The 20,782-nt window shown below is 30.5% G+C and overlaps 1 protein-coding gene and 1 long non-coding RNA gene across 3 annotated transcripts in view; one reads left to right on the top strand and one right to left on the bottom strand.

Moving 5' to 3' along the window:
- LOC109014842 (probable leucine-rich repeat receptor-like serine/threonine-protein kinase At3g14840) overlaps positions 1 to 20,782 on the bottom strand; it is a 61,160-nt gene that overhangs the window by 6,172 nt on the left and 34,206 nt on the right. The window contains exons 3-11 of the mRNA XM_035693719.1: positions 1,964 to 2,035; positions 1,798 to 1,869; positions 1,257 to 1,328; positions 1,093 to 1,164; positions 838 to 909; positions 632 to 703; positions 445 to 516; positions 271 to 348; positions 86 to 166 (exon numbers count right to left, since the gene is read on the bottom strand). Coding sequence (XP_035549612.1) covers positions 86 to 166; positions 271 to 348; positions 445 to 516; positions 632 to 703; positions 838 to 909; positions 1,093 to 1,164; positions 1,257 to 1,328; positions 1,798 to 1,869; positions 1,964 to 2,035 — 663 coding nt within the window. The remainder of the gene's footprint in view (positions 1 to 85; positions 167 to 270; positions 349 to 444; positions 517 to 631; positions 704 to 837; positions 910 to 1,092; positions 1,165 to 1,256; positions 1,329 to 1,797; positions 1,870 to 1,963; positions 2,036 to 20,782) is intronic.
- LOC109005789 overlaps positions 19,545 to 20,782 on the top strand; it is a 104,542-nt gene continuing 103,304 nt past the window's right edge. Inside the window, exons 1-4 of one of the 2 annotated variants that reach the window (XR_004802368.1) lie at positions 19,545 to 19,559; positions 19,801 to 19,869; positions 20,016 to 20,081; positions 20,169 to 20,202. This is a non-coding gene — a long non-coding RNA (uncharacterized LOC109005789). Of the gene's footprint in view, positions 19,560 to 19,800; positions 19,870 to 20,015; positions 20,082 to 20,168; positions 20,203 to 20,782 lie in introns of those variants that run through there. The other variant, XR_004802369.1, reaches the window with a different exon arrangement.

Raw genomic sequence — 20,782 nt, 5'->3', positions numbered from 1 at the left:
ATTAATTTCACGAAGGTTTCTAAAATATATATCAGAAAACGGGCTGGGAAATAAGTGGAAGATGATCAAGAAGTACTATACGAACAAGGTTGACAATAATGTCTCAGCCGCGGGAGATAATATTGGATTGGGTAGCCGTCCAGTAAGATTGCAATTCCTCAATATCCTTGGAAAAAAAAGTAAGTAATTATGTAAAACTTGAGTAAAGTAGCTAGCCATAAGGATCGTACATTACTTTGAAAAATTATGCTGCTGAAACATTAGACTCACAGTATTTTCCATTTCGTTACGTTAATGTTTTTCAGTGGAAAAGTTGCTTGATCAGATCCATTCAAGTCACTGATTCTCCTGTATGTCAAAATTCAACAAAGAATAGTCGTTCAAATCATATTATATGTTCAATCTCCATATATAGCTGTGAGATTAATAGGGATTCATACTGACAATTCAATTTCTGAGTTTTCCAAGAGATCAAGGTTAGGAATTGGTCCCCTCAAACCACTTGCCTGAATAAATCTGTTGTTGCCATATTTGGATTTTATGAGTCATGATAATACACAGATTTTCGTAATATAATAACAACAAAATCTTTTCAAAAGTTCAAAAAATTAAGGAATATATAAGGTCTCACAGTTTAGTGAGATTTTTCCAGTTTTGAATATAACTGGGAATCTGTCCAGAAAATTGATTGTCACTGATCCGACTGCATTTATGGTTGATCAATGATGGACAAGACAAAAAAAAAAGTGTCATAGGTATCTCACAAGGCAAAAATTAATAACTTGCAATTTCAGTACGTGGAATACTCGATATAGAAAAAAGTAATTAGAAGCTTACAAATCTTGCAATGAGATCAAGTTTGCAAAAGAAGGAGGTAGCTCCCCAGTAAAATAATTCGAGCTGAGTTTACTACGATCGAAAACAACAGATAAATATAAATATACAAGTAAAAGTAATTCATCCAATGGCTTAATTATCAGCAATTAATATCAGGATTCCACATTTTTTTTCTACAGAAAATCCAATCTAAATAATTCTCGCTGCAAATAAGAGAGATGGAACTCGCAATTGAGAATATGAAATTCATCTTACAGTTTTTCTAAGGAGGACATACTCCCAAGCTCTGGAGGAAGATTTCCAAAAAGTTGATTGAACTCGACCGTCCTACGAAGTAGAAAACCGAATTGCTCGCTAACAATAATCCTCTAAAAAAACTGTTAAAATATAGAAACGAGATGGGTGCGATCGAAACTCACAAGCTTCTCAAAGTTGTGATTTTTGCAAGATCTCTGGGGATACGACCCGTTAACCGGTTTCCTAAAAGGGAACTGCATGCGATAAGACCACTGTGTTAAAATCGAAATATATAATATTAAAAAATTACATTCAAATAATTTATTAACTCTATATATTCATTTTCATAAACTCTAATGTAATAGTTATTTTAAAATATATTTTTATTCAAAATCTTATTTTTCTCTTTCTAAAATTCAATAAAATATTTTAGTTCACTATTATTCATAAAATTTGAAGATATTTTGAATATTAAATATGTTCTTAAACTTAAAAGCCACGAATAATTACTTATAATAATAATATATTAATATATAACGTACAATTAGCTACGTACATCTACATGAGAACAACGTTAATCTAAACAGACACATCAATAGAGAAATGGTTTTTAGAGGAAATCCTAACTCTTTATTATAAAATTTGTACAAAATTTATCTATTTAAAACTTGAATTTAACTCTTATATCTAACGTTATTCTAATATAAGAGGGAGTGGGATTACATATCTGCCAGTTGCTTCGCGGAGCCCCATGACTGAGGGATTGAACCGTTAAGGTAGTTGCGAGAGAGGTCACTGCAGATATAACAGAGGGGGGATGAAGAAATGAGTTCTAATATAGAGGTAAGTTAGTTGACGAAAGAAAACAATACACGTACACTACACTTACAGTACTTGCAGGCAAGGTAACTTCCCCAAATCTGGAGGAAGCGTGCCTGATAGACTCTGTCCCTTGAGAAATCTGAAATTCCAGTAGGAAATCGTTTGTTTTTAAAGGAGAATGATAAGGACAAAAATGTTTTTATAAAACATAATTGTAACTGTAGGAGAAAAATGTCATCAATTTAAAACATAGTTGTAAAAGACTTCTCTATCACTACTATTTTTTCAATAACTGTGCTTAACTTTCACAATACGCAATGCACGCATACATACATTTATATATATATATATAGCAACTAAATCTTGATTTTTAAGACTATAGCCATATTTAAAGAGTTATACTACTTTTCTTTATCTTTAATTTTATTAAATACAATTATACTTTACGTGACATGCGTTGAATGATTTCACTACTTAAATAGATAATTACTTAAAATATATTATATCAAAAGGTGTAATTGCTGATCATGACAAAATCTATAATAAACAGCATGCATCTCTATATAAAGAAACTATTTTGTAATATACATAATGAAATAGGATAGCATATATAAATGGAGGATAATGCTAGATATAATTATAGATTATGTAATTGTCACGCATTTTATTTGAAAAAGAGCGAGATTTACTTCTAAAAAATTAATTTTTTTGCGTTGGTCCAGTATTCATTCATTTTAAAAAAAATACACAGCACTTATACACTTTATGATTGTAAATATCATTATTTTGAATTATAATTAGCCAATGAAGTAAGATCAAAAGAACATGAAAACCAATAAAGATGTATTTTTTATGGAAAAAGAAGCTATTAATAAGGTTGCATGGATAACACATCTATTAAAGTGTTTACATGGCTTGATTTTAATTTTGTTATGCAAAAAGAAGATAATTAATAAGTCAGCGTGGATAACACATTTATTAAAGTGTTTATATTACTTGATTTAATTTAAAAGAAAAATTTTTAAATTTTAAATTTTAAATTTAATTTTATTATATAAGTAATGTGAATAATGTGCTTTACAAACTAACTTGAGAACATAATGACTAAAAAATAATATTTTTAGAAGTGAACTTAATAAAATCGTACTTATTTTTTGAAAATCAACTAATAAAACCGTACTTAGGAATTACTATTTGGTAAGAAAAATAAGATGGGGAGCAGTCGTGTTATCTTTAAAAAAATTATAAGACTTTGTTTAAATATTAGGTGTGATGAGAAATTTGTAAAAAATAATAAATTTTTTTAAATTAAGATGAAAAGAATTAATTTATAAAAGTATGTGTAAGCGATGACTCGTGTAATTAGTAGTTTTTTAAACTTATACGTGGTATTATCCTTTTCAGCGTGGAACGCTAAAGCTAGCCTACCGACAGAACGAGTCGCTGACTGAGAAGATAGGAGAATGACTTTGAAACTTTATTGTTTGTTTATATGAAATGGCCTATCACCATTAATATTACTCAATTGATATCTAACAGGTGTGTACGTGTGTGAGCGCGAGAATGAACAGGTCAATTTTGTACAGCTCAAAAGAAACAATTGTTGAAAAGACATCAACAAAAATTGTGGTACACAGTCGGGACCATACATAATTGTAATTCGGTGTCAGCGACTCACTGCATATTTGGGCAAGCCTTAGTTACTATTTTTTTGAAAAAATAATTGAATTATACATTTTACTGTAAAATAAATTAAGCATATCACGTTAACAATTTGTAATGTTTTTCTGACGTTAATCATATGTGTTTTCCTATAAAAGAAAATTTTGAGACTTAAGAAACAGCTCGTCATTAAGATATCAGAGAAAGAGAGATGACAACGTACATGCCCACAACGCGGTATGACTCGGTGCCATTGACGAAGGGGCAGTTGCTGCAGTTAACAGCAACAGTGTTCTCTTTTATGTCGTCCGTTGTTAGTCCAGTACTATTACATGGGTTAGAGAAGTCCCAGTCGTCATTCTTCCCCAACGTATTGAATATGTCACGTAAAGCTTGCACTGTAAATTAAACTCCACAATTATATATTAAGCAAACCCAATTAATCAAATTCACTCCTGGATTAACGGACTATATATATGTCAATCGATAAAAATAAAAAATAAAAGAAGGCTTTGAGATATATCTGTGTGTGTGTATACCTTCATCAGGGGGCAGTTGATCAGGGGCTCCGGAAGCAAAAGTTGCAAAGCAAACGGTCATGACGATTGAAGCTGGAAGAAGAAGCCGAACAAGAAACATATTTATTTTCCAACGAAAATACCAACCTCACAACATACCCAATTAACAAGTGAAAGCAGTACACAAATGGCTCATGAATAAGTAGTACGAAGGAGTTCAGAGAATTATAAGAGAGAGACGATAGGATCAGTGTGAATTGAATTGGGACGTAAGCAGTAATACTGGAGAGCAAATGCAAGGAAGGACCTTTCGTTGGAGACAGATAGGGACGAGCTGAGAGAGACCGTAAGGACTTTATGAGTTGCACAATTTGTCTACAATTTCATATTAAAAAATTATTTCTTTTCACTTTAATTCAAAACTATTGTCCTATTAACAGTTTAAAGTACATGAAAAAAAAATAATTATTACATGCTAAGTTGTAAATGGACTATGATATATATAGTTGTTATCATATCATTTTCTTAATATATTATAATTACAAATTTAATGCCTAAAATTGGGAAATCGCGACTAATTGTCAACGTTGGTTGCTGAGAATAGATTGTGAATAAAATAGGTTAAAACTAATAGAAATATATAGATTTTATTATTTATTTTATATCTTAATATTTTTCTTTACATGTGTCAAATTCTCCTTCAATGAGAGGTCCTTTAAGTGAAACATTTAATTAATTTAATGAAATGTAGAATGATAATTTGATTAGGATCACCTCTGTTATGTTATTATACATATGAAATCACTACTTAAATTAACACAAAAAGATAAATTTTATTATTTATTTTATATTTTATCAAATGTGAGCCCAATGACCATTTATTTTATGAAAAAAATCTATTCATCATTTATTTTTTTGTCATAATCTCATTATTTTATAATGTAACATTAATTAATAATACGTTCACAAATAAAATATAATAAATAGTTTTTAATCATCTAATATCACGTTATAAAATAATGAAAATATTGTGAAAATTGAAGCGATGAATAAGAGTTTTCTTATTTTATATAGTCTCTGCCTGCGTGGCTACATGAAGGATTACAAGTCCTCAACTCGATGTCCACAGTTGTTCGTGAAAATCTGTCCCAAGTACTCCCAAACATTTTTTTTTTCTTGAAATCAACGTGAGAAAAAAAGATATACATGGTCGAAGAAGCTAGTTCGAGGAAATTAAGGTGACAATAATATTTAATTATTATTGGCAAATGAAGTCCGCGTCCCTTAATGATATATAGTCACCTGCATCCAAAGAGAGGTTAGAAAGTCGTTTGGAGGCCATGCATGATATACTGATGCAGTCCCCTTTGATTTATCATGTGGTCCATGCACATACATGATCTTCTAGATCTAGCTCGCTTACTTGGGTTGCCTGTTTACTTTTGTATGAAGCTGCATTATTCAATCAATCAAGGTACGTGTGATGAATGCGCTATTCAATCAGTCAAGGTACGTGTGATGAATGCGCTCATTTTCTAGATCCTTTTTTCTCAATTATTTAAAAGAAAAATAATTTGTATAAATTTTCAATAAATAAATTTTATATAAATCTTTATAAAAAAATAGACCTTACATTAAAAAAAATATTAAAAAAGGTATTATTTATTAATAAGACTCTTTATTTTATAAAAAATTTGTATAAAATTTATCAGAACTTCGTTACTTTATTTAGAATTATTCTTCCGCATGAATAGCGAAAGGATAACGATAGCAGTACAAGTGTAGTGACGTACGGCAACTACAAAACAATATGCATGCATGTGATATGGGTCCACGTCAGTCACTGTAGTGACGGCCGATTGATCAGTTGATATTATTTAATATTAATTTCTTAGAATGACCTCCATCTTTTTGTCTATATTATTTAATATTATGATTATTTTAAAATTAAAAAAAAATTAAATTATTTATTATAATTTATATAAAAATTTTAAAAAATATAATAATAAAATAAAATGAGAGGAACCATATTCACTATTTAAACAGGCCTAATAACTATTGATTGAGGATCATTGGAACTTGAGTTTAAACTTTACATGTTAAAAAAGTTATATATGTTATTGCTAAAATGATTGAAATTAATTTATATAAGAAGTTTATAATTAATATTTTTTTATAAAACTAAATATTATCATGTCAATATTATACTGTTTGATTTCTTTACTTGTCGTTTTTTAATTTTGAAAACAGTCTTTACTTTTTGTTTTTTACTTTTGAAAACAAAAGTAATTAGTAGTACTTGTCCAGTCCAGAGCAACTTGCGACATTTTGGTTCAATTTCACATCACTTTTTGTAAAGTTGAGGTCGTTGTTGATTATCTCAACTAGCAATAATAGAGGTACTTACAGGTCTTATCTTCAATCAATGCATGCATACTGCAGAAAAACTTTCTGTCCATTTTCGCTGTATAAAAGAATAATCGCAGGTTTACTAAATGATCTTATCACTCATAAAAAGATTGAATCATGATTATCTAGATTTTTTTAAAAATTAATTTAAACTTTTTTTTCTTTTTTATGAGCCTTTTTTTACTGTATAAGACTGGTATTTTAATTATTATATTTACTGATGAATATAAATAATATATAGAATACTTAGGAGAGAGATATATGTTCTTAATTTTTATAATAATTCCACCAAAATTTAAATTATACTATTGATTAATCATTTTTAATATATAGACTTAGATTACGTGAGCTTACCTCTTTCTCTCTCAATTTGTGCTTTTCATTTCCTTTTGACCAGGATGATTCGTAGATTTTATTTAACATACATATATACATGCGGATTACTAATTTATTTTGTTGATCAACAGTGAAACCTCTCGAAGCAATATCCACAAAATTACAGAACTTAAATTGGAGGATCGACGAGAATTTTTGTCATGATACAAGTGTCAACATATCCAATATCGACGGTATCGAAATTCTAAGCAATGTCACATGCGACTGCACTCTAAAAAATGACACTGTTTGTGGAATCACGAGCATGTATGAGCTTTCCTTTTGCTATATCCCTAGCCACATTTTCCTTAATTAATAAACATAAACCTAAATGTTTGTTGATATCAGTACTTTTTTCATGAATTTTATATCTGTCTAGCTATCTTTTCAGCAATATTGATATATATTAATAGTTGTGGTATACATGAGATATATATATATTTATTTATATAAGTATGCAAAAATATGTATGACCACATGATGATGTTTTCCTCTTCTAAATAGTACTAGAACTTTGATATATTTTTATTTCAGTTATTTTATGGATTTTTTATTTCTTTTTGTGTGACAGCCAGCTGAAGAATCTTGTTTTAGCGGAGTCCTACCAGCTGAACTCAGAAATCTTGCTAATCTGATACAACTGTAAGAAAAACATGCCCACTTTAATTTTCTGCATTAGAGAGCTAAAGTGAAAAATTGTTTCGCTTAAAAATAAATCTTATAAAAATAAATCTGATTGATATAATACGTTAAATTCTAAAATTCTTTTAATGTACAGTATTAGATCTTACATCTCATAAACAAATCTTGTGCAAGTTCTTTATAAAAAAGTAAGTCTCACTAAAAAATAATATTTTTTTATATTTTTTTAAGATTGAGTCTACTTTTTTATAAATGCATGCTCAAAACTTGCTTATTTGAAATATGTATAAATCATTTTATAGTAGTAAAGTATAGAATCATGATTTGATCATGACCTCTGATTTTATATTATATGAAATTATCACTTATTTTATTATTTTAAATTAATAAAAAAGATAAATTTTATTATTTATTTTATATTTTAAATATTACAATCTCAATCGCCATTTCTTTAAATAAAAATTATTGCACTGGCTGTTTCCGTACCAGTTCTCAACTTTGTATATAATGAGTAGTGATAAACATATAACACTTTTCACAATATTTTTTACAATATATTATAAAATAAAGATATATTTATAAAATTATGTTAATTTTATAAGATATCTTATAAAAACATCATTCCTTTTAAAATATTATTATATAAAATATTGTGTATTTATCATTTTTCTTGTATACAATATAGCACCTGCCTGCGTGGCTGCATGAAGGACCACAGGTTCTCAACCCGATGTCCACAGCTGTTCATGAAAATCTGCCCCAAATTGGGTATAAAAGTACTCCCAAACATCTTTTCCTCTGAAATCAACGTGAGAAAAAAAGATACGACATCGAGGGATCGAAGAAGCTGGTTCGAGGAAATTAAGCTGTCAATGATAATTAATTGTTATGGGCAAATGAAGACCACGTCCCATATATAATGACATAATGCTGTAGCCACCATCGGAGATACAGGTTAGAAAAGTCGTTTGGAGGCTATGCATGCATGATATACTGATGCAGTCCCCTTTGATTTATCATGTGGGCCATGCATATTCATGATCTTCCAGTTCTAGTTCGCTTACTTAAGTTGCCTGTTTACCTTTGTATGAAGCTGCATTAATGGTAGGCAACGACTAGTCTTGCAAATATTCAATCAATCAAGATACGTGATGTGAATGCGCTCATTTTGACTGTCAATTTGGTAATTAAGCATAATTGTGGTTCTTCAATAAATGTGGGCGCTGGGGCAAATGGATAGCTTACGATTTTTTCGAAAATAAGACTTTTCCCGTACGTTTGAGTGCACGGTCTTGGCCTGTACGTTCGTATTGAAAAAAAAAACAAAAACAAAAGTAAATAAAATTATTCGAAAATATGTTAACGTGTTGACTATGGAAAATCATAAAAAATTTAAAATTTAAAGTTTAAATTAAAGAAAATACGATAATAAAATTATCACTTAATAAATGCATAAAATATGTACATATAGCACGACTCCATCCTAAGATATTCGATCCGGTGCCAGTGGTGGTTCTAAACCATGAGCAAACGATAGAACCTATTAAAAAAAAAAAAAAAAATTTCAAGATGGACCGACTGGTTGGAGAAGGATTAAACTCGTACGTAACCTCCCTCCCCCCGGTAGTCAATTCCCAATCCTTTCAATCTGCTTACGGCCGTACTTAAACGACTTTTCGCGTTCCAAAGTGCTTTTTTATAAAAGTAAAAGCATTTTCTATAATTAATATATATATATTTTTTAAAGAGTTCCCCTCCTTATTAATAGAATAAAAAAATTAAAAAAAATATATTGTTAAATTAAAATATTTTATTATTATTTTAACTAATAAATAAATAATCTAATGTAAAAATAAATTTTAAATAGAATAATCAAATACAAAATCATATCATTTTATATAAATTTTACATTTACATAATATAATCCAATACTAATACACTTATTTACGTTTAGGTTGTGTTTGGATGTTGAAGTGAGTTGAGTTGAGTTGAGTTGAGATGATAAAATATTGTTAAAATATTATTTTTTAACATTATTATTATTTTGAGATTTGAAAAAATTGAATTATTTATTATATTTTGTGTTAAAATTTAAAAAAATTATAATGATGAGTTGAGAAGAGTTGAGAGTAGTTAAAGAACCAAACGAAGTCTTTAACATTTGCATGTTTCCAGTTCTCTTATTATGTAACAACTTGTCCTCTTATTCTTTGCCACCAACGTTCCAACCACCCTGTCTCTCTCCCTTTGGGCGTTTGTTTGTGTTTCTGCTCTCCTTCTCGCTTTTTCCCGCCCACAAAGGACCTTAATAAGCACTGGCATGCAGTTTGAGTTAGTCGGGGGAGGAAAATGGGGTTATTGATCTAGAAAAGATTGTCTATGTTCTTGTTCTTGCCATTTCGGTTTTGAATTGTCTCACTGAGTTTGGAACAAACGCTCAACCTTTGGCACAGAATGAAGCTACTTTTCTCACGCTACAATGATCTTGGACATCTGTTTAATTTTCTGTGGATATATTTTGTTATTTTCAGAATTGCGATGTTCCTGTATTTTGTATATACACCCGTTTTTTCCATTCTGTGAAAGCAGTTTCTTTGAGATTTTTGTTTCATTTCCGAAATTCAGGGCAACTTTCATGATGGAATGAGTGAAAGTTGTGAAACTATGCCTTTTACCCTGAAGTTCCAGTTTTTTTTAGATCCTTTTTTCTCAATTATTTAGAATTATTCTTCCCCATGAATACCGAAAAGGATAATGGTAGCAGTACAACTGTAGTGATGGCCACTACAGAACAAGAACAATATGCATACATGTGATATGGGTCCACGTCAGCCACTGTAGTGTCGGCCGATTGATCAGTTGATACATTTCATTACTTACGTAGAATATTTCTCTAGAATGGCCCTCCAATATCTTTTATCTGTCTAACTTAGAATATTATTTAATATTATTATTATTTTAAAATTTTAAAAAATTAAATTATTTATTATAATTTATGTAAAACATTTAAAAAATTATAATAATAAAATAAAATATTTCACTATCTTAACGGATCTAATAACTATTGATTGAGATTCATTGGAACTTGAGTTTACATATTAAAAAGTTGTATATGTTATTGCTAAAATGAATGGAATTAATTTATATAAGAAGTTTATAATTAATATTTTTTTTATAAAACTAAATATTATCATGTCAATATTATACTGTATGTATTCTTTACTTGTCGTTTTTTTAATTTTGAAAACATACTACATATGTATTTAATCATGTAAATTAAGTGCAAAAAACTTACTTAATTACTAAATAAAAATAAAAAAGTAAAATAGAGCGGTAGAAATAGGTAGTATTTTCCTAGTAGTTATCCAGTCCAGAGCAACTTGTGCTATTTTGGTTCAATTTCATCCACTTTTGTAAAGTTGAGGCCCTTATTGATTATGTCATCTAGCAATAATAGAGGTACTTGCAGGTCTCATCATCAATCCATGCATGCAGAGTGTAGAGAAAGTTTCTGTCCATTATGTGAATAAGTCGAATTATTTTGTATCATATCATATTGGATTCTATTTGAGAACGGTATTGGTTCTTGTTGTCTCGGTGCCTCCTTGTTCTTTTCCTTCTTTTTTTTTTTTTGTTCTTTTTCTTGTCTGTTCTTGTTGGTTGTAAAGCTTTCAGTGTTGTCGGTTTGCTAGGATTATGCTGGGTTTAACGATTGCGATAAATGTGCTTATATATTTATGCGAAAGTTTTGTTTTCGGATGTGACGATCCCACTTTTATTTTTATTTTTCATTTTGCTTTTCAATGTGGATCCGGGGTTGATTACCTTGTTCTGGATTTGCAACAACACATGCATGTGTTCCTTGTCCATGTTACTTCATGTTATGGTTATTTGAACTTGTTCACAATATGTCGTTGGTAAATTTGGGATGTTTGTTCCTCTGGAAGTTGGTATATGCCAAGACTTTTGTTTCTTGTTGATGGGAAATTTCAATCTTCTATCTGTTATGGTGACTCATTGGAACTGGTACTTGGCGGTTGCTTTTCTGAAAACCTATTGTTTTATTTCGAATTTTATTTGTATCAGTTTTAATATTTCGCATTGTTTTCTTGCTTGGGATTTTTGAAAACAAATAGTAGTATAGGTGGTTGTAAAAGGTTATGATAACAATCTTAATAGCTCAAAACTGTGAATAATCATGTTTTCTTTCTTTTTTTCTTACTAGATTTTTGTTTCATACAGCGTAGAGAACTGTTAATCATGTCTTGGTTGTTAAATCGCCACTGATCCTAAAACTTAAGCTAATGAGAAAGAGCTTGATTAATTTAATTAGTTAATTCATATTCCAACACTGTATGTTATATGTGGGTCAGGCTCTTCCAATATGTAAAATATTTAATTAAATGAGAGTAAAGTCTGGAGTCCAAGTTCAAACTTAGGACCTCATCTATGATATCATATGAAATAACTACTTATATTAAAAACTTAATTTTATGAGAAAAGCTAAATTTAATCATTTCATTTATGTCCTAACATTAAGAACTTTAAGGCTGCGTTTGGATGTTGAACTGAGCTGAGTTGAGTTCTCTATAAATGGTAGTGAGTTGAGATGATAAAGTGAGTTCTGTGGGGCTCACATATGATATTGAAGTTAGATGTGTTTAGATGTTAAAATGAGTTTTAAATGTATTTATGAGAAGTTGAAAATGTTGTGTGACAGCCAGCTGAAGGATCTTGCTTTTAGCGGAGTCCTACCGGCTGAACTCAAAAATCTTGCTAATCTGATACAACTGTAAGAAAAACATGCCCACTTTAATTTTCTGCATTAGAGAGCTCAAGTAAAAAATTGTTTCGCTTACAAATAAATCTTATAAAAATAAATCTGATTGATATAATACGTTAGATTCTAAAATTCTTTTAATGTACAGTGTTAGATCTTACATCTCATAAACAAATCTTGCGCAAGTTCTTTGTAAAAAAATAAATCTCACTAAAAAGTAATATTTTTTTTATACTTTTTTAAGATTGAGTCTAATTTTTTATAAATGCATGCTCAAAACTTGTTTATTTGAAATATGTATAAATCATTTTATAGTAGTAAAGTATAGAATCATGATTCGATCATGACCTCTGATTTTATATTATACGAAATTATCACTTATTTTAAAATTTTAAATTAATAAAAAAGATAAATTTTATTATTTATTTTATATTTTAAATATTACAATCTCAATCGCCATTTCTTTAAATAAAAATTATTGCACTGGCTGTTTCCGTACCAGTTTTCAACTTTGTATATAATAAGTAGTGATAAACATATAACACTTCCCACAAAATTTTTTTGCAACATATTATAAAATAAAAATATTTTTATAAAATTATGTTAATTTTATAAGATATCTTATAAAAACATCCTTCCTTTTAAAATATTATTATATAAAATATTGTGTATTTATCGTTTTTCTTGTATACAATATAGCACCTGCTTGCGTGGCTGCATGAAGGACCACAGGTTCTCAACCCGATGTCCACAGCTGTTCATGAAAATCTGCCCCAAATTGGGTATAAAAGTACTCCCAAACATCTTTTCCTCTGAAATCAACGTGAGAAAAAAAGATACGACATCGAGAGGGATCGAAGAAGCTGGTTCGAGGAAATTCAGCTGTCAATGATAATTAATTGTTATGGGCAAATGAAGACCACGTCCCATATATAATGACATAATGCTCGTAGCCACCATCGGAGATACAGGTTAGAAAAGTCGTTTGGAGGCTATGCATGCATGATATACTGGTGCAGTCCCCTTTGATTATCATGTGGGCCATGCATATTCATGATCTTCCAGTTCTAGCTCGCTTACTTAAGTTGCCTGTTTACCTTTGTATGAAGCTGCATTAATGGTAGGCAACGACTAGTCTTGCAAATATTCAATCAATCAAGATACGTGATGTGAAGGCGCTCATTTTGACTGTCAATTTGGTAATTAAGCATAATTGTGGTTCTTCAATAAATGTGGGCGCTGGGGCAAATGGATAGCGTACGATTTATTCGAAAATAAGACTTTTCCCGTACGTTTGAGTGCACGGTCTTGGCCTGTACGTTCGTATTGTAAAAAAAACAAAAACAAAAGTAAATAAAATTATTCGAAAATATGTTAACGTGTTGACTATGGAAAATCATAAAAAATTTAAAATTTAAAGTTTAAATTAAAGAAAATACGATAATAAAATTATCACTTAATAAATGCATAAAATATGTACATATAGCACGACTCCATCCTAAGATATTCGATCCGGTGCCAGTGGTGGTTCTAAACCATGAGCAAACGATAGAACCTATTAAAAAAAAAAAAAAAATTTCAAGATGGACCGACTGGTTGGAGAAGGATTAAACTCGTACGTAACCTCCCTCCCCCCGGTAGTCAATTCCCAATCCTTTCAATCTGCTTACGGCCGTACTTAAACGACTTTTCGCGTTCCAAAGTGCTTTTTTATAAAAGTAAAAGCATTTTCTATAATTAATATATATATATTTTTTAAAGAGTTCCCCTCCTTATTAATAGAATAAAAAAATTAAAAAAAATATATTGTTAAATTAAAATATTTTATTATTATTTTAACTAATAAATAAATAATCTAATGTAAAAATAAATTTTAAATAGAATAATCAAATACAAAATCATATCATTTTATATAAATTTTACATTTACATAATATAATCCAATACTAATACACTTATTTACGTTTAGGTTGTGTTTGGATGTTGAAGTGAGTTGAGTTGAGTTGAGTTGAGATGATAAAATATTGTTAAAATATTATTTTTTAACATTATTATTATTTTGAGATTTGAAAAAATTGAATTATTTATTATATTTTGTGTTAAAATTTAAAAAAATTATAATGATGAGTTGAGAAGAGTTGAGAGTAGTTAAAGAACCAAACGAAGTCTTTAACATTTGCATGTTTCCAGTTCTCTTATTATGTAACAACTTGTCCTCTTATTCTTTGCCACCAACGTTCCAACCACCCTGTCTCTCTCCCTTTGGGCGTTTGTTTGTGTTTCTGCTCTCCTTCTCGCTTTTTCCCGCCCACAAAGGACCTTAATAAGCACTGGCATGCAGTTTGAGTTAGTCGGGGGAGGAAAATGGGGTTATTGATCTAGAAAAGATTGTCTATGTTCTTGTTCTTGCCATTTCGGTTTTGAATTGTCTCACTGAGTTTGGAACAAACGCTCAACCTTTGGCACAGAATGAAGCTACTTTTCTCACGCTACAATGATCTTGGACATCTGTTTAATTTTCTGTGGATATATTTTGTTATTTTCAGAATTGCGATGTTCCTGTATTTTGTATATACACCCGTTTTTTCCATTCTGTGAAAGCAGTTTCTTTGAGATTTTTGTTTCATTTCCGAAATTCAGGGCAACTTTCATGATGGAATGAGTGAAAGTTGTGAAACTATGCCTTTTACCCTGAAGTTCCAGTTTTTTTTAGATCCTTTTTTCTCAATTATTTAGAATTATTCTTCCCCATGAATACCGAAAAGGATAATGGTAGCAGTACAACTGTAGTGATGGCCACTACAGAACAAGAACAATATGCATACATGTGATATGGGTCCACGTCAGCCACTGTAGTGTCGGCCGATTGATCAGTTGATACATTTCATTACTTACGTAGAATATTTCTCTAGAATGGCCCTCCAATATCTTTTATCTGTCTAACTTAGAATATTATTTAATATTATTATTATTTTAAAATTTTAAAAAATTAAATTATTTATTATAATTTATGTAAAACATTTAAAAAATTATAATAATAAAATAAAATATTTCACTATCTTAACGGATCTAATAACTATTGATTGAGATTCATTGGAACTTGAGTTTACATATTAAAAAGTTGTATATGTTATTGCTAAAATGAATGGAATTAATTTATATAAGAAGTTTATAATTAATATTTTTTTTATAAAACTAAATATTATCATGTCAATATTATACTGTATGTATTCTTTACTTGTCGTTTTTTTAATTTTGAAAACATACTACATATGTATTTAATCATGTAAATTAAGTGCAAAAAACTTACTTAATTACTAAATAAAAATAAAAAAGTAAAATAGAGCGGTAGAAATAGGTAGTATTTTCCTAGTAGTTATCCAGTCCAGAGCAACTTGTGCTATTTTGGTTCAATTTCATCCACTTTTGTAAAGTTGAGGCCCTTATTGATTATGTCATCTAGCAATAATAGAGGTACTTGCAGGTCTCATCATCAATCCATGCATGCAGAGTGTAGAGAAAGTTTCTGTCCATTTTCGCTGTACAAAAGAATAATCACAGGGTTACTAAAGAATAAGGAAAATGCTAGAGCTCCCGCTGGGGGCTCCCGTTGGAGCTCTAGTGTATTTTTTTATGTGTATTTTTAAAATTTTTTTTTTATGTAGATATTTCTAATGATTTTAAATATTTTTAAAAAATAAAAAAATTTATAATATTATTAAATAATACTTGCTTAATCACGAAGTAAAATATTTTTATTTTACTTCGTGATTAAGGAAGTATTTTTTAATAATTTTTTTTTTTACTTTTTGATTAAGAAAGTATTTTTAATAATGTTCTAAATTTATTTTATTTTTTAAAAAATATTAAAAAAAATTATATAAAAAATAACTTAAAAAAAACACATACAAAAATACACTACAGCCCAGCGGGAGCTCCCAGCGGGAGCCCCCAGCGGGGGCTGTAGCACGATCCAAAGAATAATGCTACTCTCACTGCTCTTGATTTCGCTTCCAGTCCCGCTATAATTTTTTTAATATTTTTTTTATTTAATAATTAAATAAGTATTTTTTAATGATATTATAATTTTTTTATTTTTTTTAAAAATATTTTATAGTATTAAAAAAATATATGTATAAAAAAATAAAATAAAAAAGCATTACATTTTACACTGAGCGGGACCGGGAGCGGGACAGCCAGCGGGGGCTGTAGAGGCGTCCGTCACTAAATGATCTTATCACTCATAAAAAGATTGAATCATGATTATCTAGATTTTTTAAAAAATTAATTTAAACTTTTTTTTCTTTTTTATGAGCCTTTTTCCACTGTATAAGACTGGTGTAACGGTGTTTTATTTATTATATTTTCTGATTAATATAAATAATATATAGAATACCACATTATTTAGGAGAGAGATATATGTTCTTAATTTTTATAATAATTCCACCAAAATTTTAATTATACTATTGATTAATCTTTTTAAAATATAAACTTAGATTACGTGAGCTTACCTCTTTCTCTCTCAATTTTTGCTATTCATTTCCTTTTGACCAGGATGATTCGTAGATTTTATTTAACATACATATATACATTCGGCTTACCAATTTATTTTGTTGATCAACAGTGAAAGCTCTCGAAGCAATATCCACAAAATTACAGAACTTAAATTGGAGGATCGACGAAACTTTTTGTCATGATACAAGTATCAACAAATTATGGACGGTATCGAAACTCTAAGCAATGTCACGTGCGACTGCACTCTCGAAATGGCACTGTTTGCGGAATCACGAGCATGTATGAGCCTTCCTTTTGCTATCCCTAGCCACATTTTTCTTAATTAATAAACATGAACCTAAATGTTTGTTGATATCAGCACTTTTTTCATGGATTTTATATCTGTCTAGCTATCTTTTCAGCAATAATATATATTAATAGTTGTGGTATACATGAGCTATATATATATATTTATATAAGTATGCAAAAATATGTATGACCACATAATGATGTTTTCCTCTCCTAAATAGTACTAGAACTTTGATATATTTTTATTTCAGTTATTTTATGGATTTTTTCTTTTTCTTTTTGTGTGACAGTCAGCTGAAGGATCTTGCTTTTAGCGGAGTCCTACCGGCTGAACTCAGAAATCTTGCTAATCTGATACAACTGTAAGAAAAACATGCCCACTTTAATTTTCTGCATTAGAGAGTTCAAGTGAAAAATTGTTTTTTACAAATAAATCTTATAAAAATAAATCTGAATTGATATAATACGTTAGATTTTAAAACTCTTTTAATATACAGTGCTAGATCTGACATCTCATATATATCGAGTCATGTCATTTATACATTGATTTTTTTTTTAAAAACCAAACACTTAATTCTTGTTCAACTAAGCTCTCATTGCGTCACGAGTAATTTGCTATTTTGCCATTTGAGAGTTTTTGATCATGGAGACTTATGATCATGGGTTCTCGGTGCATTCGAGGATAGCCCATTGCGTTCCGGAGACTATGAAATTTGACATAGGATCTGAATTGGTTTTTCTTAGAACTTTTAAAAGACAATAGCATTATTTATTGTAAAAGAGATAGATGGTTATAAATACGGTAAACGGGGATGCGATATATATACCAGGCAAGCTAACGATGAGGGCCATGACAATAGAAAAATTGCATTTCTACGGGATATTCGAAAACCAGCTTAGTAAACAGGTCCATTAAAATTGCATTATCAGTGAAGACCACTTTTTTTTTTATTCTAGAATATATGAAGTCCGTTAATATTTCATTAGATTTTGACAAAATTTCATGGAATATTGGGATCCTTTTTTTTTTTTTCCAATGATTCGAAGTTGAGAAAGAGTACTAAGTAGTGAAGTTTCTTCCATTAAACAGTGATCTCACTCGCAATTATATCAATGGATCAATTCCTCCGAGTTTTGCCGATCAGCTCCCTCTTGTCAATCTGTGAGTATTTATTTGCATGTTGTATCTACGAAAGCATATATTTTATTTTCCATGCAGGTGTTGGCCAAGGGTCAATGGGTTGGTCAGTTTGTAAAGGTAATTGGTACTCTGCAGGTCTCTTCTGGGAAACCAGCTAAGTGGTACAATTCCAAAGGAAATTGGTGACAGTACTTCACTTTCTTTTTTTTTTTTCGTAAACTAAACTGCTTTTATTCCTCCTCACTTAAGGTGGAGGGCAAACCTTATTACAAAAGACTTAAAACTAATCACCTCAAGAACAGAAAACAGAACAAAATAAATCCTTCCTCCAAGACAACAAATCAATTACCAAACTACACTTCCTTCCTAATATACGGAATACCCATCTTATCACTTCATACCAATCCCCAAAGACTACCAGGAATATTATCAGTCAACTGCCAAGAAGCATAGACCTCCTCTGAACCCAATCTTGCAAGGAAATCTGCAGGCGCATTTCCTTCTCTATGCACATGACGAATGGAGAATGTCATGTCCCGTAGCATAAGAAGCAGTTCATCCCAGTAATCTTCAAGGTACTAGACAGGGCAAGTAGTTCTTTTGAGCCAGTTCACCACCGTGCTAGAATCCAATTCTATCTCCACCTGTAACAAACCTAGCCGACGAAGATGTCTCACCCCATGAAACAGAGCCATGAACTCTGCCACATTACTGAAGCCGTGGCCAATAAAATCAAAAAAGGCATATACCAGATTTCCTAAGTGATCCCTTATGAGACCTCTGACCCCGACATTACCTGGATTACCTCTACTACTCCCATCTACATTTAACTTGAACCAACCCTCCTTTGGTTTCTGCCATTTCACAATCTGCCACTGCTTACTCCTTTTCTCCTTGTTAGTTACTTGCAAGTACTCTGTTTGTAGTGATATGCAAGGCACGTCCATGGAGGGCCCCATCCTTTCTAACATATCCCGTTTGACAAACTTAACTCAACTGTGAGTACATGTTCCTTTACTGGAAATTGATTAGAATTGGGAAATGTAGAAGATGGTACAATTATTTTTACTAATCTGTCATGTTTTTCAGGAGGATATCTGATTTGCAAGGATCAAGTATTGGATTCCCTGATTTGAAAAATTTGCAAAAATTGAAATATTTGTAAGTTCTATATATTTACTTTGTTTTCTGCAACGATTATCCTATTGTGACCAACTTTTTGGTTTATTTTTTATGCTCTTACTCTTGTGCTGTGCCCTCAGGTGGCTTAGAAATTGCTTAATCACTGGTCCAATCCCAGATTATATTGGAGAGTTGAAAGCTTTGAAAGAATTGTAAGTTGCTTAAAATGACCCTACTTCTCGAGATGTTTTTACTTATGAAGTTCTTTTTCTATGTCCAGGCTGAAATCCAGTTTAATTTCCTGCAGTATGTTATTTATGCACTTACTTTTGAACAGAGACTATCGCATATAAGTCACACAACACGTCCATTTTTTTTCCTGTCAGGTTTTTCTGTCCAAAATTGTAACATCAACTACAATGTATGCTCATATGAAATTTTCTTGTCTTGTAGAGACCTGAGCTTCAATCGTTTAAGTGGTCCAATTCCAGAGCAACTTGGGAACTTGGATCTAGATTACATGTAAGCTGATAAAGCACATAAAGTAAATTTTTGGTCAATCTTTCAAATGTTGTCTTTATAATGTTTCTCAGATTGTCTCCATGTTTATACTTCTCTGAGACTGCTCTCTTGGCAAGAAACGAGAGACATATATTTTATGGATGTAGGTTTCTAGCCAACAACTCATTGAATGGGGAAGTCCCAACTGGGATATTGAACAACCCAAATAAGTTGTAAGTCTCCTTTAAGCTGCGAATTTTCATTTTATTTGGTTGTAAATCTGTCTATACACAATGACGATATGTTTCTTTGTATTGCAGGGATATATCTTACAACAATTTTTCAGGGTCGCCTATGTAAGTTTCTTTAATTCACTAATCATACATTGTCCTGTCAAAGACAGAAGACATGACTGACCAAGAAGCATACACATGTCTGACATATTCATTCCTCTTATAAAGGAAGATTCTACAAATCAAGCCAAGAATCAAACATCAGCCAGCTAGCCTAAAATCATGCTTGTAACAGTCATCATATCTTTGAAATTAATTATGTTATTTTTGTATAGTCATAACAGTCACTAGTTTCCTAGAATAGAGCTTGTAAAGCTTCTATTTAAAATATATACAAACCCTTGTAAAGGCAAGTTGGACAGTTTGTCATTTTTTATAGAGAAATAAAGATTTAGTTTCTCTCTCAATTCTCATCATGGTATCAGGAGAGCCATCCTCTCATGATAATTCGATCCCCATATCCTCTAATCCCACTCAAAACCCTTCCTCCCCCACAGATATTCCCTTGATTGCATTCAACATTTCAGTACAAATCAATGACAAACTTACTCCCTCAACCTTCCCACAGTGGCGTGCCCACTTTGAAGCTCTTTTAATTGGGTACAATCTTCTCGACTATGTCACTGGAGATAAGTCTTGCC

The sequence above is a fragment of the Juglans regia genome, chromosome 9 (genome assembly GCF_001411555.2).
Source record: "Juglans regia cultivar Chandler chromosome 9, Walnut 2.0, whole genome shotgun sequence".
Classification (NCBI taxonomy): domain Eukaryota; kingdom Viridiplantae; phylum Streptophyta; class Magnoliopsida; order Fagales; family Juglandaceae; genus Juglans; species Juglans regia.
This window is presented reverse-complemented; position numbering and strand designations above follow the sequence as displayed.